The 27,690-nt window shown below is 41.8% G+C and overlaps 1 protein-coding gene and 1 long non-coding RNA gene across 3 annotated transcripts in view; one reads left to right on the top strand and one right to left on the bottom strand.

The window, feature by feature from the left end:
* The window catches only part of LOC119163143 (uncharacterized), a 61,167-nt gene extending 43,168 nt beyond the window's left edge, over window positions 1–17,999 (top strand). Inside the window, exon 10 of one of the 2 annotated variants that reach the window (XR_012886263.1) lies at window positions 17,203–17,292. Coding sequence is in view for 1 of the 2 variants with exons in the window: in XM_037415088.2 (XP_037270985.2) it covers window positions 17,203–17,389 (187 nt within the window). In the remaining variant the exon portion in view is untranslated. Of the gene's footprint in view, window positions 1–17,202 lie in introns of both variants that reach the window. The other variant, XM_037415088.2, reaches the window with a different exon arrangement.
* On the bottom strand, window positions 289–26,771 carry LOC142772040 (uncharacterized). Its single transcript, XR_012886264.1, has 2 exons — window positions 26,442–26,771; window positions 289–933 (listed from the first exon to the last, which is right to left on the bottom strand). It is a non-coding gene; the product is annotated as an uncharacterized LOC142772040 (long non-coding RNA).
* Window positions 26,772–27,690: the final 919 nt, after the last annotated feature.

Below are 27,690 nucleotides of genomic sequence, written 5' to 3'. Positions count from 1 at the left end.
TACACTTCAGCATTTGCCCCTCGTGACCGGGGAAGGGACTAGAAAACATTTCTAAGTTGTCCTTTTGCAACAGGAGACATCTCTTACTATAAACATAAGAAACGAAAAAGAAAGTAAACGAAAATTAACAATGAAAGTGCAATGCAGCTATAAATAAACAATATTATGGAAATGTTCATTCCCAGAATAGATGTTCAAAAACAAGCCAGATAACTACAACTACAAGTTTTTGCAGAACTCAAATGCATCACTCATGCAGGGGACCCAATAACAAAGCACTGGAGCATAGACATTTCGCCTACTTTCTTTATTGCCTTTGTTCGATACAGCGGTGCTCCATCCAGACAGACTGGGAAGAAAGTCATTCAAAACTTTATCATGTGTGCATCAGCTTTTCTAAACTAGGCATCCATTTGGATTTCCATTTCTAGGGTTGGAACTCTGCTATGCATATGCTGTAAAATCTGCGAAGATGTCTTTCTAGGATGAACCAAGTTGAAGGACAATGTGACCGAAAAAATAAAGCAGTGCATTCCAACGCTGACGTTTATTTCAGCGAAAGAGAACAAAGATTCCAAGTGCCATCCCTTGTTTTTTTCCTCCACTGCCACGCACTACTTTTTGCATTATTAACATGTTGCCACAAGGCAGTGCATCTATAGAATGCATCTATAAAATGAACAGAATACCATTCAAGACCTCTCATGCAAGGTAGTACATTGAGACTTGCAACATGCTTTTCATTTTCCCATAAAATTATCGCTTCGTCTGTCTCTAAACCTCGTCAGCACCTTGGTGACGCAGTGCTCAGACCTCGTATTCCACCGGCTTAGAGGGGCTGGTATGTAGGGTGCTCCCGAAATTAAGCAGCATGCTTGGACATCCTCCGTTACCTCAATGATGAATGATGCCTGCTTGTTATCCTTCACGAGTCTGCAAAAATAAAGATATGTCAATTTCATAATGTGCGATCTTAGATCGAACATCACAAAGCTTTCGATATGCTACGTGTAGGTTCAAGCTAATTGGTAATCTATAATTTGTCACCGCTAACTGTAAAGAACTTCAGACAAAGGACAGGACAGACTAGGCCATGTGTTAACTCGGGAATAAAGACAGCTGCTAAATATCTGTCATTATGTATCAGAGACTCTGCTGAAATCACTAATGGTTAATGTTGTTAAATTATAAATAAAAAAATAGCTAGTCTCTATGTATTTATTTCTTAGTTCATGCAACGCTCACATGAATGAAGATGAAGACAGCGAAATACACAGGACTTGATTCAAAATTTGAAATATACACGTTCTGTCATCTGAACCTTAATTTGATTCACAGAAGTTTCATGTTCATTTAGTTAGTTAACTTCAATGAAACCTTATCGTTTAAAATATTGCTTAGTTTTCAAAATCTTGGTGTTTCTCGCAGCTTGTGTTCTTCCTTCATGTAATAGTTAAGTCCACCATTTTCACTTAGTATATGTTGAGTTATAAAAGCTAACGGATTTTTACATACAGTGGGCCATAGTCCCTAACAAAAACTTGGCAAGTATGCCAGCCCATTACAATAACAGTTCAGCTAAAGTGCCCACTGAACCACATTATTTACATCGAACGCATCTCATGTTTGCCAACTCTGGCAAATTTTCACTAATGCTCATGAATTCGGGTTCTCTTTGCAACAACAACAAAAAAAAGAATGTTGTAGAAAGTCTTACAAAAAAATTATCTGCACATTAAAGCTCTATAGCTGAGTACAACTTCAGAAGTCAGTGACATTTCAGTCTCAAAGGCGGAAGATTTGCACAAGATTGCACCTATAGCTCTAGACTGACATATAGTCCACATGGAAAACATTGCCAAATATTGATGTTCACCCACCCAATCAAAATGAATGAAACAGGTAACTTCTGTAGCTTGCACCTTATTTTGGGTGGTTTGGGTTAGAAGAATGTGTATTGAAGCAGTGTGCATTATTGTCGCATGGAAGTAAACAAGAACAAACATGTCCCTTCCAGCAGTTTTTGCTGTTGTAGATATGCTTCAATCTGCATTTCCCATCACGGTCGCCTGTAGAGAGAGGTCCAGATGATAATTTAGTTTTATATCTCCATAGGTGGCGTAGAAAGCGCTTTGCATTAGTGGCTGGATAAGATATTCTCTTGTTATTCATAGACATGCTGCATTGCGATATTTTTACTTTGCAGGCAAAGAAATGCAATGTAGAATTAAAATGCATGCCCGAGTATATGGGAATACAGTTGGGCACTAGCAGCAGGGTAGCAATAGGGTGGACTGATGGGATCAATATCAGTCTAGATTGCTGCGTTTTGATGAGGGCTAAAAGAAAAAAAATGTGTGCATAGGCTTATGTTTACGTGAAAGTGCAGTGGTGTTCATCTCAAATCATTTACACTGCAGGATTCTGCACACTGCTTACTTAAGACCAGCGGATGGGCTGAGTCAAGCCCCTAAAGATGACTTTGTAATTTGCAGATTTTCTTTGTAACAGTATGAAAGCACATGAGCATGGCACGTGGTGACAGCTATAAGGCTTACAAGAAATTATGAGTGCATAAGCATCAAGTTACTATAGTGGCCAGAGAACTAAAAATAAGATGCTATAGATTGTGCTGCTGAGCAATTTTTAGTTCCATCCCACTAAATGGCACAATAGAGACAGAGGGCTGAAAAAGGAAAATTCAGATGGAGAAGCATGGACTAGTTTTTCCAGAAGCCTGAGTCGCGTTCATTGGTTTCAGCTTATTCAGTAGTTGCATGTTGGAGGTCGGGAAAGGCATGGACAACTGTGCCACAAGTCTCTGTCATTGCTGATCGCCGATTTTTTCTCAGTCCACCTGCTAGCATCACTGTGGGGAACAACGCGAACTAGAGAGATCATATACGCTATTGAAGTCTGACGCATCAAAAGACTTCATGTGCTCAAAAGCAGGGCTGTGCCCAGGAATTTTTATTTGAGGGGTGGGGTTTCAGTGTGGAACAGCTAACTTTAGCCACTGGTGGTCGTTGTGAAGGTATGTAAATGCTGTAGCGTCATCCAAAAAGATAGATGAAAAAAACTTCGGCGGTTTTAGAACCTCCTCAACTCCCCCTTATCTACGACTGTGCTCAAAAATGTATTCAGCGTTTCCCAATTTTGCATTCATAATTTCTGTATGGTTTTTATGTGGAATGCTGAAATTTGTTTAAAAATGATATGTGCATCTTCAATGAATCCAGTAATTAGCTATTCTCACTAAGTAATATACATTGATTTGCTTTCCAGTGTGACATTAATTTTTGTGTCTAATTTACTGCATTTCTTTATACTAGGTTGCAGTTCGATTTGTACATATCACATAATCAACATTATTCAATGCCTAGGTATATTGGCTACACTATTCACAGCTTTCACCAAAATGAACAGAGCACTTTGTGCAGCAGCTGACATTTAAGTTGTAACGAACATGACTGGGGACTTTATTTGCTGTAATTATGTCCTGATCTGACTAAACTGAATAGACTTGTTTAGCTTCTAATGCTTATTTTAAATATGCCATAATATTGTAGGTAACTTGGTTGAAGAGGCACACAAGGCAGCCTCCCTATTATTTCTAATGACAAGAAAAAAAAGATTCAGCAGAAAGTGCATACGATCAGATAGCTAGATTAAGCAATATGCAATGCTGTAAGCAGTTTCCAGATTAAATTGTAGCTAGTCATTTAACAGATTATTCAAATTGAGTCTTTGCCCATGAATACTGTTTAGAAAAAACTAAAGAAAATTTAAAAATTAAGCCAGTCTCGCAGTAGTGATGGCAAGCCTAAAAGAAATGTGAAGCTAAGCAGCCTTTGTTTCTCTTCAGTTTCACGTATTTCCTCTTCTCATTGTATTTTGCAGTTTTTCTGTCTTTTTCCTTCATTTCAGTGTTATATATTTCTGTTTGTATTTCTATATTTCCCTTTATTTGTTTCTTTTTCTCATCTTTCCTTTTTTATGTGATTTTGCCTGCGCTGCACCATGCGACAACAGTATACGACATACGACAGCCCAGGCACCTAATACCCGATGCCACACGGGCAGAGAAAACGGCATTTACCTCTTAATGCCTTCAGATTGAATGTCATTCGCACGATGCCGCACAAATGAACGAAATGGCATTAGCCCAAACACCATTCGTCACCTAATGCCATCGCCAGAACTCATTCGACTGAGAAATGCGTACTCTGGATGGCACAGCTGATGAAGTAATTGTATAAAACGACATTTGATTCGACTGGAAGGAAACTTCCCGCGTATGTTATTTACACTAATCACCTAAACAAGTGCTTAAAAACTTATCTTCAGCTGGTAGATGCTGTAAAATAAATGCAACAGGCACTATTTTTTTTTTTACGCTGTGGATCTGGCTAGCTTGGCATGGTCAGTTGCAACATCGTGAAACAAAGTAACAAACTAAGTCTAATGGGAGTGTAATATGCTTAGTTATACATTTATTTATTATCTGATGTATATGAAGCTTGTAAACGTTTGTTTGTTTTTTTAGTGCTACTCACTTAATGCTCACAAGCATGGTGCTGTGATCGACATAATCAAGTCAAATGTCATTCGGGAACTGAATGATTTTGCAATCGAATATCATTTTCTATGCCCGTGTGGCATGGATACTATTATATTGTTACAGCGAGCTGTGATGAAATGGCTTTATTTACAAGAGCTGAGGGATGGTCGCTTGCGGCAGCGCACTGCGATCTTGCCAAGACTCTTCGTCTTCCTCTCCTTCTCTGCCTTTTACTAGTCCGTTACTTTCTCCCGCAATCAGACGAAGCCAGTAGGGCGGGTTATGATGCACAAGGAGGGTAGAAAGATTTCAGGCGAGCAATGTGAGTGGGCTGGGTTCTGCTCGATCGTCGACCATTGGACAAAAGACAAGCTATTACGTAAGTGAGCTGGCTGAGGTGCTCCAAAACTACAAATGGGCCTGAATATCGTGACAGAAGTTTTTGACGCAATCCACGCTTGTGCTGCGGTGTCCAAAGCAACACCAAGTCACCTTTTTCAAATAATACCGGTTTGTGACGGTCGTCATAACGTTCCTTCGAACGACGTTGAGAGGCCAGATTCCGAAGACGAGCGATTCGACGGGCTTCTTTCCTGAGGCACAGGGTATTCGATACAGAGTCGTCATTGTATAGAATAACGGGTAAGAAAGTGTCTAGAGGGCTTAATGGCAACCTGGTGACAAAAGATAAAATGGGCTGAAGTTCGTTGTTTCATGTTTCGCCGTGTTGTACGCGTACGTGATAAAAGGGAGCACTTCATCCCAGTACTTGTAATTGGAAGAAACGTACATGGCAAGCATGTTGGTCAGCGTGCTGTTTGTCCATTCAACAAGGCCATTCGTCTGTGGATGATACCGTGTGGAATGACAGAACTGTGTCGTGCACATGCGTAGTAATTCTTCAATGGCATCAGTAGTGAACTGTCGGCCACGGGCGCTGATAATAACATGCAGTGGGCCATGGTGAAGGACCACGGAGTGGAGCAGGAAGGCTGCTACGGATGCAGCGGTAGAAGAGGGAATGGCTGCAGTTTCGGCGTACCGCGTAAGATGATCTACGCAGACGAATATATAACAGTTCTTATTGTTAGATAACAGAAATGGACCCATAATGTCAATTCCTAGTTGTGCTGGGTGGTGTTAATGGCTGAAGGAGACCTGGTGTAGCGGTGGCTGGGCGCTTGTGACGTTGGCACGTCTCACAGCTAGCGACGCAACGCATCGTTGTTTCGTACATCTTGGGCCAGTAAAAGCGTTCCTGCATGCAGTTCAGCGTTCGTATGAAGCCGAAATGACCGGATGTCGCATCGTCATGCATAGCACGTAGAACATTGGGGCGAAGGCTCTCGGGAACAACTAGAAGAAAACGTGCTCCAGGTTTGGAGTAGTTAGTTTTATAGAGCAACTTGTCTCGGACCGTAAAGTGACCACTGTGTTGAGAGGCACGTGCGGCGGCAAAAAGAGGATCCACGTGGAGATCGTTGCGTTGTTCTCTCTGGAAGTCAGCCGTGCTGGGGAACGTGCTTGTAACAGTGGCGAGGCAATCGTCAAAATTCTCAGCATCGCAGTCGGTAGTCGCAAGAGAAATCCGGGCGAGGCAGTCTGCGTCAGCGTGACGACAGCCACTTTTGTACGACACCATAAAGTTGTATTCCTGAGGTCGGTTTGCGTGACCCCTCTGGCCGCCTCGCACGTTGGGCGAGGCGGCCAGAGGGGTCAAACCGACCAGCCAGCATAACGAATGGTGATCGGTAATTATTTTAAATGGCCTCCCATAAAGATAACAACGAAACTTCTGTACGGTGAAAACAGCTGCCAGACATTCCTGTTCCGTAACTGTGTAATTGCGTTCAGATTTGCTCAGGCATCCGCTGGCATATGCCACGACATGCTCTGTGTCATTGTGACGTTGTACAAGCACTGCTCTTACACCGATAGTACTAGCGTGCGTGTGGACCTCAGTCGGGCAAGATGGATTGAAGTAATGCAACAGTGGAACTGACGTTAGTACAAACTTAGGTTGTGAGAATGCGGCATCACACTGTGGTGTCCAGCTGAAAGTTGCATCCTGTCGCAAGATGCTTGTAAGCGGGTACATGATCTCCGCAAATCGTGGAAGAAAACCACGAAAATATGTGCATAGGCTGACAAATAAAAGAAGTTCTCGTGCGGACTGTGGTGGTTTAAAAGAGCGCACTGCTTCTATCTTGCGAGGATCGGGTCTAACGCCATCCTTGTTGACCAAGTGTCCCAGCACTAGAGTTTGACGTTTGCCAAAGCGACATTTTTTTTAAATTCAGAACCAGCCCAGCTTTTTTGATGCAGTCGAGAACAAAACTGAGACGGTTGTTATGTTCATCAAACATACGGCCAAACATCACAACATCGTCAAGGTAGCACATACATATATCTCCCATTTTAGACCACGTAATACTGTGTCCATAAATCTTTCAAAGGTGGCTGGAGCATTACAAAGGCCAAAAGGCATGACATCAAATTCAAATAGGCCATCCAGAGTTACAAAAGCAGTCTTTTCTTTGTCGCCGGGTTCCATAGCTTTTTGCCGATAACCGGACCGCAAATCAAGCGTTGAAAAATAGGAAGCGGCATGCAAGCAATCTATGACATCATCAATTCATGGTGAGGGATATACATCTTTCTTTGTCACAGTGTTTAGACGCCTGTAATCTACGCAGAATCTCCAGGATTCATCCTTTTTGCTGACAAGAATTACCGGGGCTGCCCACGGGCTGGACGACTCTTCCATGACACCTTTGTTCAGCATGTCCTTTACTTGTTCGGTGATAACTTTGTGCTCAGAGGATGACACTCGGTGGGACTTTTGGCGGATGGAGTGTATGTACAGAGCCGGTGTCTATTCTGTGACAAGCGTGGAACGAGGGTAACTGAAGGTTGCATCTCTATGTTTGAAGTCGAAAGCAGCAAGATGCCGAGAAAGGACCTGCACCAGAACTTGCTGTTCCATTGTACTGAGAGTCTTGCTGATCATACCAAGCATTAGATCTTCTTTATGGCGAATATCACAAGGAGAGGAAGAGGTGGTGAGGTGCGTAACTAGCGCTGCTATCGAGTTGCATGAGGCTTCATCGAAGAGAGCTACCTTCATCCTGCGAGGAAGCACAACCGGCGTGGCAGAACAGTTCAGCGCCCACAATGTTGCTACTTTTTTTGTCATGCACACAACAGAACAAGGTACAAGTATGTCCTTCTTAAAACAGTTCTTGCGTAGAGGCCCCACTACGAGGTCAACACAAATAGCATCAACCGCTGTGGAAGAGACTCGAACGGGTGTCAGGCACCAAGATGGTGCTATCACTTCATCAATCACACTAAGTGGGTTCCTGTCTTTCTCACGGTAATCTTCTTCGGAAAGCGACAGTAGAAACAAATTGTTTAATGATATTTCCCCACCACCGCAGTCAACGGAAGCACTGCATTGCTCCAGAAAATCGATACCAAGAATGACATCGTCCGAACGAGATAGAACCAGAAATTCAGATACAAATACTTTTCCAGCCGATGAAACGCTGACAACACATACACAAAGAGGATTAACGAAAAGTGATTGTATCGTTCCATGAAAACATAATTTTGCCGCCTAAGCGGTTTCTGAAGGCGAGGCTCATCACAGACACAGTCGCCCCAGTGTCAACTAACGCCATTGTCGGTATTCCATCAATCAACACATTTGCTTGATTTGATTTGTGGGGTTTAACGTCCCAAAACAACCATATCATTATGAGAGACGCCGTAGTGGAGGGCTCCGGAAATTTCGACCACCTGGAGTTCAACGTGCACCCAAATCTGAGCACACAGGCCTACAACATTTCTGCCTCCATCGGAAATGTAGCCACCGCAGCCGGGATTCGATCCCGCGACCTGCAGGTCAGCAGCCGAGTATCTTAGCCACTAGACCACCGCGGGGGGGCATCAATCAACACATTCACTTTGTTTTTCAGCATAACAATAGGCAGAGGTATATTTTGAAAAGATCATCCGGCGACCTCACCTCCATTGGCCGCGGATGCTAGTTTCCTGGTGGCGGAGAAGAAGAACGACGCAGAGGAGACGGCGAGCGACAAGTATAGACAGCAACCAGGCGCTTGAATATTATCAAGAAACTTATGAAATATGTCTTGCACTTTGAATTTACTCGAACTCGTACTCAAAAAAATTTTTCGAGCCAGACTCACTCGGACTCAAAATATTACTCACCCAAGAGCAAGATTTCTCTCTAGCCCGACTGCACACTCAATGTCCTCCAGATGGCTACGCTGTGCATGGTTTTATTTGTGTTAAGCCAGGCGATGCTGACAGCATGCAACAGCATATGACATCACGGGCCCCTAAAGTGCTATGAGCAGAAAAATCTATGAGCCGAAAAGAAAAATTCTGCTCTCAGCACCCAAGATACGAAGCTTAGGCTTTGTGGTGAAAAGGTCATTACTTTTCTAGCTGTTCCAGATCATGAGATACCACTCCAATAAGAACCCAGGAGATGCTTCTTATTTATTAAAGGAAGCAGTGAAGTGAGTTGGAAGTAAAAGATTACTTAACTATGCGATAGACCACTATCATGGCCTCGGGAGGGGAGCGTCATCGCGATGCAGTCACACACCACCTTGACATGAGGGGTACATGCACAGATAGCTACGATGATTAATTTGCACGCTTCATTACTGTTCAGGTAACTATGCTTAAATAGGTGTGCACACGTGAGCCAATGGGTGCTTTGAACAATTATTTTGAAGAGCCGTTGCTTTGACTTGAACGCCATTTCATTTGCTTAACATCCAGGCTATAGATTTTCAATGTCAACTGTGTTCTTTGTTGTGGTCGTAAAGCATCGTTGCTTATGAACAAACATAACGAAATTGGCAAAAGTGATATTAATATTCACATGTTGTCATGCATTAATTGTTTTAAAGGTCATCTGATGTGCCTTTTCTCAAGTCTCGGACTCAATGATACCATACTTCGAATTTCAAGGTTCAGAAGGATCTCATTCATGCTGCCAGTCCTTGGTTGAAAAATGAAAACATTCAGGAGAGGTGCATTGCTTGGAACCTTAGTAATCACATTTTCGTGTATTTCGCTTTTTATCAGCATTACAGAAAACACATAATAGAGTATGTCCTGAATTATAAAGAGACTAAAAATGCCCCCCCTTTAAAAAAAAACATTAATGGGTAAACATTTTGATGCTTCGAGTATTCTCCAGAATGAGAACGTTGACATTTAACATGATTACGTAGAGATTCCTAATATTGGTAGACATTTTGCCAGCCTTTTCTCTTAAACTTCATTTTGTACACTTTTGTCTCAGACCTTCCGATTATCTTCTGCGGTGTCATATTGCTGTTTTTTCAACGTCTTAAATGGGGACAACACACAGGGAGAGCGGTGTTAGGTGGGCGAAGGTGGTGATAGTGTGGTTATGACTTGATTTGCCGAAAATTTCGTGGCAGTGAGTTGTGTATGCAACAGAGTACCATCCTGACGCAAAAGCTGCAATGTTGAGCTCTTACGCACGGTTGGTATGCGTTGACCCACTCCCTGGAGAACTTCAATGTCAAAAGTTACATTTATAATTTTTCTGGAGGAGGCAAATTCCTTATGAATGATTCCATTGCAGTCACTGAACACTATTGCTACAAAATATGTTTTATAATTTATGATAACTGCACATTGTTTGATTGAGGATATTCACCTTCACGGGTGCCTGAACCCTTTTTTTTCTTTATCATATTTAGATACTTGTGTCTTATCCCAACAAAGAGCTTACATTACTAGGCGTTCTTTAAAAAATGTTTCTGTTACTGTTGACTCACTTCAGTACTTTGGAAAGTATAGTCATTCAGGTCTCTATTTTTATTTATATAATCATACCGTTAACTCTCGCTCAAGTGTGTTACAGGAAGGGCACTACTCTTTGCACACGAACATAATAAGGGCCAACTAACAAGCAAAACTATAGTTGTCACAAATATTTATCTAAAAATACCTGAAATTCATATAAATTTGGATGAGTGCTCATTATTTTGAGCAGTGTGCTGTCCACACATGGTGTGTTAGAGCTGTACTGCTACCAGTAAATTTTGTTGGCAAACATTTACGAATTAGACATGGACATCTATACCTAAGCATTGATCAGTGTTCACAATTGACGTTGTTGTCCATGACTGTCATTAATAGACAACTGGAACACAAATCGCCGCACACGTGTTTTCCAGCCCCTCATTCAGGCTTTGTGCCACTAGAACGCTTGAGATTTGCAAATTGCCTCCTTGCCATGTGCTTTATTGATTGGGCCAAACATATTTTGAGATACTTTCTCTGCTTGACACAACTCGCCTTGCGGTGCTTTAATTCCCTCCATTCATGCCATAGAGCAGCGATAAAATAGGGATTCCTAATCAGGCTCTTACACTCGAGTCACCCCATTAGAAGTAATACCAATTGTCGAGGTTTAGCATACTAAAACCACAATATTATTATTACTTAGTATGTTCTTTATTTGAAATGTGTCACCTCAAAGAACCTCTCTGATAGAAAAGACATTCAACTGTTTATTCGGATAATGTAGTCTTGCCTTCACAGTCTTAGTGTTTGCAGTAAATGCACTAGGTGTGAGTTTTTCTGGCATGTGTGTCTTTTTGTTGCATAATTATAAAAAATGGAAACATAGCTGCAGCTGGCATTCATATCATCATCAGCCTGACTACGTCCACTGCAGGACAAAAGCCTCTCCCATGTTCCGCCAGTTAACCTGGTCCTGTGTTTGCTGCTGCCAATTTATACCCACAAACTTCTTAATCTCATCTGCCCACCTAACCTTCTGTCTCCCCCTAACCCACTTGCTTGGTTAGAGCATCCGCCTCACATGCAAAAGGTCCGTGGTTCAAACCCCAGTGCCGCGCAGTTCCCAACCGGATAAAAAAAAAATCCGCGTGGTGATAGAACAGCATTACGAGGCCTGGGGTGCGGCCTCACCGGTTACCACCGCCGGGAACGCACTCCCTCACCAGAGAAAGATTGGCCACCCTGGAGCAGTATCTGGCCACTACCTCCCACATGCATACGTCAAATAACTCCCGGCCCTCAGTCCCCAGCAGCTGCGAAGCAAATGACCACGGCGGCGGTCAGATCTGCGACGCAGCAGAGGGTGCTAAGAATCTCTGGACTACAGGCTGCCATTGGAACCTGAACTTGGCAACATTTAACGCTAGAACCTTATCTGGTAAGGGAAGTCTAGCTGTACTGTTCGAGGAGCTAGAGGGTGTTAAATGGAATATAATAGGGCTCAGTGAGGTTAGGAGGACAGACGAGGCCTATACGGTGCTACAGAATGAGCAGGTTTTTTGCTATCGGGGCTTGGCTGACAGAAGAGAACTGGGAGTGGGGTTCCTAATTCACAAAAATGTAGCTGGCAACACAGAGGAATACTATAGCATTAATGAAAGGGTGGTAGGTATCATAATTAAACTGAATAAGAGATACAAGATGAAGGTGGTACAGGCTTACGTGCCTACATCCAGCCATGATGACGCTTCAGTTGAAAGCTTCTATGAAGACGTGGAATCAGCAATGAGTAAGGTAAAAACACAGTATACTATAGTGATGGGCGACTTTAATGCAAAGGTAGGGAAGAAGCAGGCTGGAGACCAGGCAGTAGGAGATTATGGCATCGGCACTAGAAACGCCAGAGGACAGCTACTAGTAGAATTCGCAGAACGCAATAATTTACGGATTTTGAATACCTTCTACCGAAAACGAGGAAACTGGCGAAAATAAGAACGAAATAGACTTTATAATGAGTGCACACCCAGGCATCGTCAGGATGTGGAAGTGGTTGGCAAGGTACGATGCAGTGACCATAGAATGGTACGGTCTCGAATTCGCCTAGATTTGAGGAAGGAACGACAGAAACTGATACGCAAGAAGCCAATCAATGAGCTAGCACTGAGAGGGAAAGTACAGGAATTCAGAGTCTCGCTTCAGAACAGGTCTTGGCTCTTAGTGAGGAAATCAACCTTAGCATAAATACAATGAATGATAATCTGATGAGTATCATTACGGAGTGTGCAGTGGAAGTTGGAGGCAGGGTAGTTAGACAGGACACTGGCAAGCTTTCCGAGGAAACGAAGAATCTCATTAAGAAGCGTCAAATCATGAAAGTCTCAAGTACAACAGACAAAATAGAACTAGCAGAGCTTTCGAAGTTCATTAATATGTGTAAGGTATCTGATGTAACAAGGTATAACATGGAGAGAATTGAACATGCACTGAAAAACGGAGGAATCGTCAAAGCAGTGAAGAGGAACCTTGGGATAGGCAAAAATCGGATGTATGCACTAAGGGACAAAGAAGGCAAAATAACTACCAATATGGATAGGATAGTTAAAATAGCGGAGGAGTTTTACAGAGATCTGTACAGTAGCCGGGACAACCACGACTTTAATACTATAAGAACTAGCAGTAACCCAGATGACACCCCACCAGTGATGATAGAAGAACTCAGAAAAGCTTTGGAGAGCATGCAAAGAGGCAAAGCTGCTGGTGAGGATCAGGTAACATCAGATCTGCTGAAAGATTGAGGACAAATTGTGTTAGAAAAACTAGCCACCCTGTTTACGAGGTGTTTCCTGACGGGAAGGGTACCAGAGTCTTGGAAGAATGCTAACATCATCTTAATACACAAGAAAGGAGATGACAAGGACTTGAAGAATTACAGGCCGATCAGCTTGCTCTCTGTAGTATACAAGCTATTTACAAAGGTAATTGCTAACAGAGTAAAAAAAAACATTAGAATTCAATCAACCAAAGGAACAAGCAGGATTTGGAACAGGCTACTCAACAATCCATCACATTCATACTATCAATCAGGTAATAGAGAAATGCTCAGAATATAACCAACCACTATACATAGACTTCATAGATTACGAGAAGGCGTTTGATTCAGTAGAAATATCAGCCGTCATGCAGACACTGCGGAATCAGGGCGTCGATGAAGTATATATAAACATCCTGGAAGAAATCTATAGGGGATCAACTGCTACCATAGTGCTTCATAAAGAAAGCAACAGAATACCAATCAAGAAGGGTGTAAGGCAGAGGGACAATCTCCCCAATGCTATTTACCGCGTGCTTACAGGAGGTTTTCAGAAGCCTAGAATGGGAACAGTTAGGAATAAGAGTTAATGGAGAGTACCTTAGTAACCTGCACTTCGCCGATGACATTGCATTGCTGAGTAACTCAGGGGACGAATTGCAACTCATGATTCGGAGTTAGACAAGGAGAGCAGAAAGGTGGGTCTTAAAATGAATCCGCAGAAAACGAAAGTAATGTACAACAACCTCGGAAAAGAGCAGCGATTCGAGATAGGTAATAGTGCACTTCAAGTTCTAAAAGACTATGTCTACTTAGGGCAGGTAATAACCGCGGAGCCGAACCACGAGATTGAAGTAACTAGAAGAATAAGAATGGGGTGGAGCACATTAGGCAAGCACTTTCAAATCATGACAGGTAGATTGCCACTATCCCTCAAGAGGAAGGTATATAACAGCTGTATCTTGCCGGTACTTAGCTACGGAGCAGAAACCTGGAGACTTACAAAGAGGGTTCAGCTTAAATTGAGGACGACGCAGCGAGCAATGGAAAGAAAAATGGTAGTTGTAACTTTAAGAGACAAGAAGAGAGCAGAGTGGATTAGGGAACAAACGGGGGTTAAGGATATCATAGCTGAAATCAAGAAGAAGAAATGGACATGGGCCGGGCATGTAGCGCGTAGACAGGATAACCGCTGGTCGCTAAGGGCATTCATATGTGAGGCCCTAGTTATACATAACTAGAGGACAGTAATTGGATGTACTTATTACATACAAGTCTCCCAGATAGATTTTTATTATGCCACGGACCCACAGACAAGTTGCCCGGCCTGTGCACGGAGACACAGGTGCACGCAGACACAGACACACACTTGGAGGGAGGTCTGCAATTTGCATGCCTGATTTTCTTAAGTATGTCGATGAATGAGTCACTGAGACATGACTGTTCTAGGAAATTTTTCTTTTCAGATTTGCATGCCTAATTTTCTTAAGTATGTCGATGAATGGGTCATTGAGACATGACTGTTATAAGAAATTTTTCCTTTCAAGAGACACCACATGATATTAATGACTTTTAAAACAAGTCATACCACAGAAAAAAAAGCTGTGCAGTTCAGAATTGGTGTCCAGTTTTAAGTAGTTATGGACCTCAGCACCGAGAGAGTTTTTTAAACCTGACATCGAATACCCTTCAAAATTGACCCATGTATGACATTTTAGAAACTCTTTTCTAATAGCAACATTAGCTGACATTTTGATCAAACTCTTCCCCCTCCCCTCTCCTCTACCTTGCTACCATTTTTTCGACTGCCCAGGCCTTCGCAGGATATGTACTTTTTACTGCAGCCTTTTAACTAAAAGTGTCTCCCGCAGTGATGTAGGGGTTACGATGCTGTCCTAACAGGTAGCTATTTCGATTCCGGTCGTGGTGGTTGCAGTTGCGTGGAGGCGAAACTCCAAACGGGTAATGTCAGTTCACATTAAAGAACAGCACATGATCGAAATTTCCGGAGCCCTCTGCCACGGCATTACTCATGATGATATCATAGTCTTGTGCGGTACGTTAAACCGAGGATAGTTATACGAGACCTCCGATTTTTAGACAAATTTAGCCGTTTCACAGTGTGGGTCATGCAAAAGGTGCTAGCAAAAGTTTACCTTTCTAGAGCAAGTATACCTATATATTGCTAGTTATCAGGCAAAGCACATTGCTCATATAGACATCTTCAAGGCATCCTAATTCTTTGATTCCATTTTACTTGAGCCAAAATTGGACATGTCTGATGTTCAACCTATTGCCCTTAATAAGTAAAAAGTTGTTAGGTAATTAATAGTAATGTGCCTCAAGATAACCCTAAGCAACACTTTTGCAATCACAAAACCAAGTCTATTTCAGGTAATCTTGAAGCACTGTTTTAGTAACATATGTATTAATGACCATTTCCAAATGGTCAGTGGTGTTTGTAATACACGTGGACTTTATGCCACTGTAAATGCCATGCACATCAAATGACAAAACATTTTTTTATTTATTAATATTTTTTACTGCAGTGAGAGGTATCTGCACAGTTGCAAATGTGTGACAGTTATGAATGCTCATTTCTGTCCGAGTGATTGTGTGGAGGCATGTAGTTGAATGGACCTGTGTGTCACCATGTTATGTGTTCTAAAGTACATAAATCTTGCAGAGCCAGGCTGTTCATTATGTGAGCTTGCACTACAGATATAGCATATTTTCTCGCATGTAACCATTTGGGAAAAAAAACATAAATCTGCTTAATACGTGGGGTGCATGGGTTAGATGTAAAAGTTAGATGCATATTCTTTTCTTTTTGTATAGTTAGCATTAGGGGTGTGCGTTACAAGCAGAGGTGGGTGATATGCAAGAAAATACAGCTGTTGCTGACTGCACGCTGTTTTAGATTCGCCGTAGGTACTGTCACGCATATTGCTGGTGCTTGAAAAACAGCTGTGCTGTGGTGCAGTGGTTATGGCTCCCAGCCGCAGACCTGAATGTCACGGGTTCGATCCCTGTGGCAGACACCTTTTGATGGAGGCAAAATAGGAAGGACCTCTGTACTGCGCGATGCCAGTGTACAATAATGAAAATCAGATGGTCAAAGAGTTTATCTCGCAATTGTATGATTTTGGTATGTAAAACACCCAACATTATTACTGTTGTGTTGTTCTGTCCATCTGTAGTCTGTGTTCACTAGTATTCTTAATTAACTAATTTCACAGAGTAGGCTAATATGCCTGGTAACGTGTTTAAGCTGTTTTTAGTGCTTTTTTTAATATGTATAATATGTCACCAGAATGAAATCAAGTATTCTAGGCAGAAGCAGAAGAAAAATTGCATCTGAAGTGTTAGAGGCCTTTTTCATAGAAAAAAAAAAAAAAGGATCATTGTGTAAGTGCCCCTTCCCTATTTTTGTTGCCTAGTGAACCCCATCCTATTGGTTCTAGGCTGCGAGATGATAAACTGTACATCTTGATAGTGTATGCTGTTGGCTTTCTATGACATTAATGCGCGCATGCTCCCCATGTATATAGTGTTAGAAATGAATCATTCTGAAGTGAGCGCTGTGAATTTTTGATGCCAGGGTGTGTGTGTACACGAATGTGCCTTGTGTTTGGCTCAAGTCAATTTTTTGAAATCCTGACACTTTGTATTGTGATCTTTATCTTTATCGCATTTGTTGTTCATTGTATTCTTGAGTGCTGATACATAGTTTAGTTTGCGCTGTGTCTGTTTGTTCTATTCTTCTATTTATATGATATTTTGCAAATTTTTTTGTTCTTTTCCTGCTGTTCTTGTACTATCATTTGTTAAAGGTTTGAATTCTGAAACTGCTGTCATGTACATATGGGCCCTTGGGCATTCTCAAGTGGTTCTTTTAACTGCCTTTTGCCTGCGTGACCCCCGACTTGTTGAAGAAAAAGACACATTAGGAAATGAAGATTGATTTGATTTGAACTAGATGAGTGACATATTGTTTCTAAATTTTCAGAGCGTTGACCCGGTACCAGCTGTGCATGCAGAGAGGCCGGCTGCGCACTCACTGCGATAAGGTAGTGGAGCTGAATGGCCACGTGGATTCGATGGAGCAGCTGATGTTGGCAAGGCACGAGTCTCTGTGCTCTGCCAGAGGAAACAAAGCTTCCAGAGAGAGCAAAGGCAGAAATCCCAGTCGCTAGGCTGTTGCGGCTGCCCTCGGCAAATGCTGTGATCTCCTGGTTGTTGTTTTTTTGTTTATCAGGTAAAAAAAACGTAGTTTCGCAGTTTCTTGTCACGAACTGTCTTTGCATTAAATTAATGTCTTTGATGTACTCAAGGCTAGCAATTGTTGTTTAGTACGCTAAGCTGTAAGGTTTTCCATATGCATATGGGTACAGAGATATGTAGAAGATTTTCACAATAGGTGTGGCATAACATGTTGAAGTTCTTCGATTTTACAGTAAGTATGAATTAATTGCTGATAATGAGCATGTTAAGCACTGCTCATGGCTTCAGTCTACAGAAGCAATTGATGGTTCTGGCAAGGTGGCCAGGCAGAGCAAAGGCGGAAACGCCAATGGTTAGGCTGTTGCTGTTGCTGCTCTCGACAACTGCTGCGATCTCCCAGTTTATTTTGTAAGGGAAGGAGAAAGTACTTGCTCCACAGTTTCTAGTCACTGATTTTTTTCATGCAATAATGTCGTCGATGTACCCAAAGGTACCAATTGTTGTATAATTCTCTGAGCTGAAAAATGCATAGGAGTGCAGATATGTAGAAGATTTTCACAATAAACATGGCATAACTACCAATTGTTGTATAATATGCTGTGAGCTGTAGAGTTTTTACCTGCATGTGGGTACGAAGATATGTATGACATTTTCACAATAAACAAGACATAACACATTGAAGGTCCTTGATTTTGAAGAAAGTACAAATACATTGCTGACAATGAGCATGTTAGCCACTGTTTATGGCTTCAGTCTAGAGAAGCAATTGATGAATATTTTGAAAAAGGTATTGTGAGTGTAATTTCAGGACTTGGCTCGAGACAAGCTGTGTGTATAAGCAGCATTGTCTGCAGTTGTGTTCAGCAAAAGAAATATATGCCAGATTTTTAGCAGAGGTTTGAATGAAATTGATATTCGGTAAATGATAATCTGGTCAAGAGTTCAGTGCAAGTTTGTTTGGTCAGGCATTTGATGAAATAAAACACTGTTACTGACAGTCTTCTTATTATCTAACATTCTATAACCGCATATGGGGTGTTTGTTTTGGACACTATGCAGTCAATTATGTAGCCAGTAGGTGGCTCAACAAGCATGCATAGAAAGCAGGCATAGTCTCTATCGTCTTATTCACTGTAGCAGGCGTTGACTGCATGGTTAGAGATTCTACGAGCCGGCGGAATGACATGTTCTTTTTTCTTGGCGACGACAGAGGCATTGCTGAGCGTGCGCACGAACATGATAGCATCTTTGACTGGTACAATGCAACCGTCACTGTCAAGGACAAGAACATGTCATGCCGCTGGCTCCTAGAATATCGAATCATCCAGTCAGCACCAGCTGCAATAAATGGGACAGTGCTTCACCTTCGTAAATGATAATGTGCATTAGGGGTTAAAGAATACATGTTTATTTGTAATTGTGTATGATCCTATGGGAGCTTGCATGAAAACATGTTCCTCTATATTATGCGGTACACCCATTCGATCACCGTTATAATGGTGCGTGTTGATTAGTTTGTTACTGTTGGAGATTTACTGATTGAACAGCTGATTTTACAATTAGGAAATAACCCTTGCATTCTAGTACTATAGTAGTAGCAGTTATATCATTAGTAATATATCAAACACCAGATAAATATGCATATTGTTCACTTGAGTGTGTCACAGAGTGGGAATGATTGTTGAGTGTCTAATGAAGTGGAAACCGTGCAGCAATGCAGCCTGCTACACTGCTTAAAGTCGAGATTTATTCCTTTATGCTGTGCACACCAAGATGGAGCTCATAGTATGATTGCACTAGTCTTACTTATGTGGTTGAAGTTGTTCAAGTATATTTGTAAAGGATTAGCAGACTATTCAAAGCATTGACTAATAGCATCTATCTGACCTAAACAGTGAGACCATTTAGTACGCACAAATTGCTTACGGAATTACAGCACCCACCTTCTGTATCAGAAGTTGAGACAGACCTCAAAAGCAAATGGCTTATTATAATACCTTTTTGAAGCCTGCAAGTGACTCTGCAAGTGCAAGTTTTCTTCAGACATACAAGAATGGCTTGAAATTGGTGATGAGAGCAGGAGGTGCGTTGTCGTAGCTCTGAGGATACGCAAAAATTGTTTGTAGTGAAGAAGTTCGAGAAAAATAAGGTTGCAGAAAAGAAACTTCATCCTTATATACAATTACTTAAAATACGAGCGCAACGTAGACGGGGACCAAGTCCGACAAGGACAAGCATGTACCACCAACTGGAAGTTTGTTCGGAAAGCTGTTACATACTGACAAATAAAAACAGTCAGCAAATATGATAAGAGCATACAACAAAAAGAGTACAAAAAACAATAAAAATATAACTGCACCGCTTTGCCAAAGCCCGCTTTGCCTTGCCGAAATGGCTGAATGCCTATGACATCTGCCACTGTACAAAAATTAAAGCTTCTTATCAGACAGAGCAACTGACAGTTTACTCACACAAGTAGAGTTGACTCGCACTATGCTTGCAGCCTCAATGATTACTCTTGTATGGTCACCTTTATGCATACCAACCAGAGTTGGTTCAGTTAGGCAGCACTTTCATCCACATCTGCTGACATGTTGGGCTAGAAAACTATTGTTGTTGCACACGTTGCATGCATGCTCGCACAATTTTTTATTGAGGTATCTTCCAGTTTTTCCAGTATAACAGGTACCACATGAGAGTGGGATTCTGTAATCAACGCATCCAACACATCTGGAGTGGTGCCACGGGACTGGAAGGTTGGCAAGGTCATTCCGATACCCAAAAAAGGTCCGTCATCCTCACCTTCAAACTACCGGCCCATATCACTAACATGCGTGTGCTGTAAAATAATGGAACACATAAATTATTCTCAAACAGTCAAATTCCTGATTTCTGTAAACTTTTTTCATCCCAGTCAGCACAGATTTCAGAAAGACCTCTCCTGTGACACACAATTAGCGCTCTTTATTAACGACATCAGCTCAAGTATAGATCAGAATGTTCCTGTAGATGCCCTTTTCCTAGATTTTGAAAAAGCTTTCGATAAAGTACCCCATAAACGCCTTTTTTTAAAACTTTCCCGCTTAAACATTGACCCAGCAGTTCTAGAATGGATACGAAATTTTTTGTCAAACCGGGAACAGTTCGTTTACTCCAACCAGACATCATCTAACACGCGTCCTGTCCTTTCAGGTGTACCTCAGGGTACGGTGCTCGGTCCCCTTCTATTTTTAATTTATGTTAACGACCTACCTAGCAATATATCGTCCCAAATCCGTCTATTCGCTGACGATTGCGTGATTTATCGTCCTATTAACTGCCCTAATGACTCCCAGATCCTTCAAAATGATCTAATAACTATAGAAACCTTGTGCAAAAAGTGGCTCATGACTTTGAACATTAGGAAAACCTCCGTCATCTCTTTTCATCGCAGGAAATCTCACCCGGCTACTTCATACTTTTTTTCTGGTTGCGAAATATCCCTGGTGAATTCCTACAAATATTTAGGCATAAACATTACGCCAGATCTTACTTGGTCCTCCCACATAACAAACATTTCTAACGAAGCAAACAAAGTCCTTGGTTACCTAAGAAGAAATTTACGACTTGCTCCCCCTTCTGTTAAACTTTTAGCATATCAAACACTAGTCCGTCCGAAGCTTGAATACGCTTGCACCGTCTGGGATCCCCACCAACCTAATCTATCCAAAACATTAGAATCTGTCCAAAATAGAGCAGCTAGGTTTATATATTCCGATTACTCGCGCCACACAAGCGTTACTAACTTAAAGATTAAAGCCCATCTTCCCAGCCTTGAACTGCGACGCAAAGTCGCTAGATTAGCTCTTTTCATAAATTTTTTCCCTCACTGTCCCACGCATCTGTTATCATGCCCGCGCATCGCATATCTTCCCGCACGAACCACAACAACCCAGTTTACCCTGCGCATGCCCGTACAACTGCTCACCTTCGGTCATTCTTCGTTCAGACAGCGAAGGATTGGAATGACCTTCCGTCCCACGTCGTGCGCCACTCCAGCCCCATTCTTTTCAAAGCGCACATTGAAGAAACCCTGTACTGCCCACCCCTCATGTAACACCCCTCTCTGGGGTTTTTGAGGTATAATAAATAAATAAAATAAATAAATAAATAAATTGACAAAGTGAGTTTTGTGCTTTGGTTTGCACAATTGTTTATTATTGCATCTACTAGCACACGTCAACTTTGCCAGCTGAGAAAGCTAGTGTTGTGCTGAGATAACTTTATGCCCTCCCATGCATTGCCCAATCGTTTTCAAATGAATAGTGAAATGATGCATGTAAGGAACAACAGATATTTCATTCTTTTTCATGGTTGCTGTTGTCTCGCTTTTCCGCACCATTGCTTACACCTTTTTTATACTTCTGCTTTCTACGGATGCCTTCGGCCATGAAAACCAAGACCGGCTCAGGATACTCTGCTGACATAAGCCTAGCGATGCGATTGTGGAAGCTGGCTTCTATCGCAAGAACACAAGAACTGTCATTTGCATCACTGAAACAGCTATTCACATTGCCTCTTTTAACAAGATTGCTATGAGCAGATGTGTACAGCCACAGCAGTTTACCTGCGCATTGCTCATACACCCAGCATGTATGTTCCACATGAAACGTAAGCGTCCGGTCAAGAAACCTGATGGATAAGTATTATGGAATTTTGTGAGTCAATAAGAGTGGATTCAGGTGTTCTCTAAAGAGGGACAGCAGACTGCACCTTACCGGCCTGAGACAAAAAACTTTGCATATCACAATAAGACTAAAAAAGTTAACAAACCTAAACACTTTCTTCATGGCAGTGCTCATTATTTCTTCATCAACCACTTTGTCGAACTTCGTCAGCAACAAATTGCTCAAAAGCGAAGACACACCGTAATCGACACCCTTTTTTTTGCAGATACACATTGTCATTCCAATCCACATTTATAGACTTGGGATGCACGCCCAATAAGTCTAGAAAACCGTGTGCACTCATGCCCGTGCTGTCAAAACATGCCACTTCACCGAACTGGTTGGTGCATTCTATATGAATGAGCACACTTCGATCAAATAACTCTAAGGGGTGGTAAATGATTTTGGCAAGGCAAGGCGGGCTTTGGCAAAATGGGGAAGTTAAAACTATAAGTGCCCCACCTTGCCAAAGCCCATTATTTTTTAAACATCTTTGTTGATTGCTCTTATCCTATCTGCAGACGGAACTTTTATTTGTCAGTACATATATGTCACAGCTTTCGAATCAACATTCAGTTGGTAGTGTGCACTTGTCCTTGTCCGACTTAGTCCCTGTCTATGTTATGCACTTGTATTTCAAGTAATCATGAATCACCAACTCGCCCAATCAACAATATTGACAAGTTATATATACAGTGTTGCAGCACCTTTTTAAAATACGACAAAGCAACTGCCCAGTGTACGCAAAACATTAATACAAATTGCTTATAATGGCTCTTCAGAACCTTATTTTTTATTTGGAGAGGCCCTGGGATCCAGCCATTAGGATAATTGCTTGCCTATTGTCTAGTTTATTACAGGGATTAATTGAATGTGTTCATTTGCATCCTTTCCCCTTGTATTGAATACGTTTGAATGTGGCTTTATGTTCGGCCTGTCATGTTTGACATTGTGACTTATAACAGTCCTGAGAATCTACTTTTGATTATACCCCACAATTTCCTATCTAGCTGTGAACCACCTGGTCAAAGGCCTTGCCAGTTGACTCTTCACGTAACCTTTCATCCCCTGCATTTCAACAACCTTAGTCAAGTCTCAATAAAAGGAACTCTCATCCCACACAGAAAATGGCTTCCTTATGTGTAAAAATGTGTTCAAAAACATGTGTACGACCCTTTCAATGGCAAAGCTTCATTTCCTCATTTAATTTGTAGATTGAATATATATATATATATATATATATATATATATATATATATATTATTAAATACATAACTGCTTTATGGATGACGTCACTTAATTACACCATGTGACGGCATCATGTCAAACATGACGTCTCAAGTTTTCCTTGCAAAATTCTGCCGCGGTGGTTTTTGAGCCGTTGAGGGAGGTTGTAATAGCAGTTTGCTGGGCCATTCAGAGCTTGCAAAACAGTAAACTTAATGGTCGGTAAAAAGGCAATTCCTTGGTATTGATTGGTATGTGGGGTTTAACGTCCCCAAACCACCATACTATTACGAGAGATGCTGTAGTGGAGGGCTCCAGAAATTTCGACCACCTGGGGTTCTTTAGCGTGCACCCAAATCTGAGCACACGGGCCTAAAATTCCTTGGTATTAAATACGTGCATGTTCCCTTACCGCGAGTGCAGAATATCGAGAGCCAATAGGCCGGGCAGGTAGCATTTCTAATGCACACTGGCTCTGTAAATTAACCCGCTGGCATACCTTATTCGAAGTGAAATAAATGTCCTTTTTATCTATTCTAGCTACGTTCTTATTTTGCCCTTCATTCCATTAGCAGTGATGGAAGCGACACTTTGCTTTATGGAGCAGATTCTGGAGCAGAAAAAATGGTGCTTTGGAGCAGCCTTGAGTGTCTTCGGAGCCGAAAAAAATGCTATAGCTTAAGGTTGATATTGGTGTTTTTGGAACAGATGCATGTTCCTAACAACTCCTTCTGTCTAAAACATCACTTAAGGATCTAACAAATGTATTTATTAATTAACATGCATTACGCTAGTATGCAGGTAGTACAAACAGTATAGTTGGTATAAATCAAGGGGGAGGGGGTAAAAAAAGTCCGAGCTTTTCTGGTGTTGGAGGCTGCGGAGCGCACCTCTTGCAAGTGTCTCACTTGAGATTCAGCTTTAGCTCGTGATATAACTGAGTTAACAGTTGATTATACCACAATCAACTTTTTAAAAGGCTTTTTGTTACCTGTGTTAAATGCACCTCAGCTGTGTGAACTATGGAAACTATGGAAAAAGAGACTGAATAAATGCAATTGCTCGAGCTCAGACCCCATGCTCGTTTTTTAAATTTTATTCGAAAGCATGATTTATCTTCTATATAAATAAAAATACAACCCAAATTAATAATATGAATTGTACACCATGGCCTTATATATGTCACCTCTTGAGATTTTTCTGGATTTACACCACTGAGTAGCATACTAGTATGATGGTGTATACAACTTGCTCTTGGTTTCGCTTAGGCTCACGGGATAGTCCCATGGTTCGACTTCATTCTTTTTAGTTTGCCAACATCCTTTCGGTGCATGTTTGGAACAGTTATTAGGAAATATTGCACTTTGGTGCGGCATTTTTTTTTTGGAGCAATCGGAGCAGCACTTCCATCACTGCATAAGCGCTTTACACTGCAACTATGTGATCGAGGCTCTGGCAATGGTTGTTATATTCGTTTGATCAAGTTGACCGACAGATTTTGTTCTATATATTAAAAAAAAAATTTGAAACGCTTTAATAGCAACAATTCTTTTTTTTTTCATTTGTAAAGGTTTCCTCTGTAACCTCATACTTTTTACACAATAGTAACCCCAAAACAGAAGTATTGAATACAAATAAGTTACTTCAAAGTAGATAATTTTTGTAATATCTATTGAGTGTAAGTTTAGTCTTTGCCACTACCTGTATTTTATGCGTGTGTCCTCATTATGTTAGTCAAATTTATGACAGTGTTTTAATTTGACCCATAACTTGAATGACCTTATCATTGAAATACAAGAAGTTACATGCATCTATTTCCTTGTTCTTGTGAACATAATTACCTTTACTTTTTCTGCTGTAATTAAATGCCATAGCATGTTCTATGGCACTTAATGTTGTGCTTTGTTCATATGGCAAACAAAACATACAACTACCTAGGTTTAAAGATGAGTTTTTAAAAATTCATCATCCTAGTTTTCAGTGCATAAGCACTCCTTCCCTAAGAAAGAGTCATTTTGAATTTGGTTATAGTGTGTGCATGGCACCAAAACCGTTTGAGAATACGTAGTGTATGTACATTTTTTTATTGAGGTCTTTGGGACGGTATTGCAGCAACTTGGGGACCAGCTGCTTTTAATGGGACAGTCAGCAGAGGATGCAAAGGGGCACTTGCCTCCATGCAAGCTACATCATGACGCAGCTCGAAAGTGCTCGCCCACTCTCCAAGCTGCAATGCAACACGGGTTAACCCCCCCCGCATCAAAATCCTACCTTCCCGTACCACAAATAAAGTTCGTGGTTGGCAGGAGCAAAAACTTTCTATAGCTACCATGTATTGACGCGCAAAAAATTTGATATGAATCAAGAAGCCTTGACAAATGCTGCGCAATACAGGCGCTATGCCGACAGACCATCCCTGTGCAGGACCCTTCCGATATAGTCGTACGCAGAGTGCCAGGGAATTGAGGCTGTTCTGACACCCGAAATTTTTTCAAGCTTTAACTTTCCAAGTCAGTCTCGTAGCCAGGAAGAGGGTTTGGGGGGGAGGGGGCTTCTGAAATTTGGTTAGAGGCATGCGTTTTACTGTAGAGAATTATAGTTTTATACAGGGCATTAACAAAAACAGGCGTTTTTCTGAGCCTTCAACAGGTCACCCCCCCCCCCCCCCAAAAAAAAAAACAAAAAACTGGCTACGGGCTAGTTTCGAGTGATACCATATTTACACGCCTTTACATCGACCACACCAGCTGCCAAAGTCAGCCACTCAATACTTAACCCCCCCCCCCCCCCGGACGACTATTCCTGAATAAGGTCCAGCAGAGTCCTACGCCATAATTTGTGGGTTTTACATAGAACCACCGTATGATTACGAGACACGCCGTAATGAATGGCCCCCAAATTTCGGGCCGTCACAGCCATGGGCCTCAAGCATTTTGCCCCCGCTGAAATGCAACCAACGCTGCCGGGGTCCAATCCGGGACCTTCGGTTCAGGAGCCGGACACAGAGGACTGTTCACTTGGTGCAACGTCCTTGTAGCGGAACGGTTGGATATCGAGGCTTATTGCAAAATAAATACAAATAAAAACTCACAGGGCCCGTTGCGCATTCAACCTAAGACGACTCGAAGACAAAAGGCATCTTCTTCTCATTCGATAAACTACAGGGAATCTGGGAACAGGAGCCGGGCCTTCACGTGTCACTACCGAGTGCCGTCTTCATTTTCTTTAGGTCATGTGCTCTGCAGTTTTGTTCGGTGCCCAAAGGAGGGCGCTACAACCGCATCACGTTACAGGCACTACCAGCATTGATGTACGCAGATGATATAGTGCTAATGGCCGACAACAAGGAAGATTTGCAGAGATTGGTGGACATCTGCGGTAATGAGGGAGATAGGTTAGATTTCAGATTCAGTAAGGAAAAATCAGCAGTCAAAATTTTTAATGACAACGAAAATAGTGAGCTTAGAATATAGGAGGTCACGCTAGAGATAACAGATAAATACAAATATCTAGGCGTATGGATAAACAATAGGGCCGAGTACCTAAGGGAACACGAAATAAACGTGTCGACTAAAGGTAACGAGAATGCAGCGGTAATGAAAAACAGGGCACTGTGGAATTACAATAGGTATGATGTTGTGAGAGGAATATGGAAAGGGTTCATGGTTCCTGGTCTGACGTTCGGCAATGCGGTCTTGTGCATGAGATCAGAAGTTCAAGCAACATTAGAAATAAAGCAACGTGGAATAGGTAGGCTTGCTTTAGGAGCTCACGGGAATACACCAAATCAGGGAGTACAAGGTGATATGGGGTGGACATCATTCGAGGGCAGGCAAGCTAGCAGCAAGATAAAATTTGAGAAGCGATTGAGAGAAATGGGGGAGGACCTTTGGGCTAGGAAGATATTCAGCTACTTGCACATGAAGAATGCCGATACAAAATGAAGGAAGCGAAGCAGAAGATTGCCTGGTAAATACTTAGAAAACAGCAAGGGGCCAAACCAAAAAAAAAAAAATATATGTATATATATATATCGGTTAAGAAGAAGGTGAAGGAAGCTGAGACCGATATATGGAGAATCGGCATGATTAAGAAGGCCGCACTAGAGATCTATCGAACTTTTAAGCTGGAAATTGCCAAGCAAAGGATCTATTATAATACTCGGGGTAGTTCTCCACTGTTTGAGGACAGGACGGGAGTATTGCGAACCAAGACATATCGGGCCGAATACGAAGGGGTAGACACAGTATGCAGTGGGTGTGGAGAGGAAGAAGAAACTGCCGAACACTTGATAATGTTCTGTAACGGGCTTCACCCTATAGTTCAGGATGATGGCGCAG

Source organism: Rhipicephalus microplus, chromosome 9 (genome assembly GCF_043290135.1).
Source record: "Rhipicephalus microplus isolate Deutch F79 chromosome 9, USDA_Rmic, whole genome shotgun sequence".
Lineage (NCBI taxonomy): Eukaryota > Metazoa > Arthropoda > Arachnida > Ixodida > Ixodidae > Rhipicephalus > Rhipicephalus microplus.
This window is presented reverse-complemented; position numbering and strand designations above follow the sequence as displayed.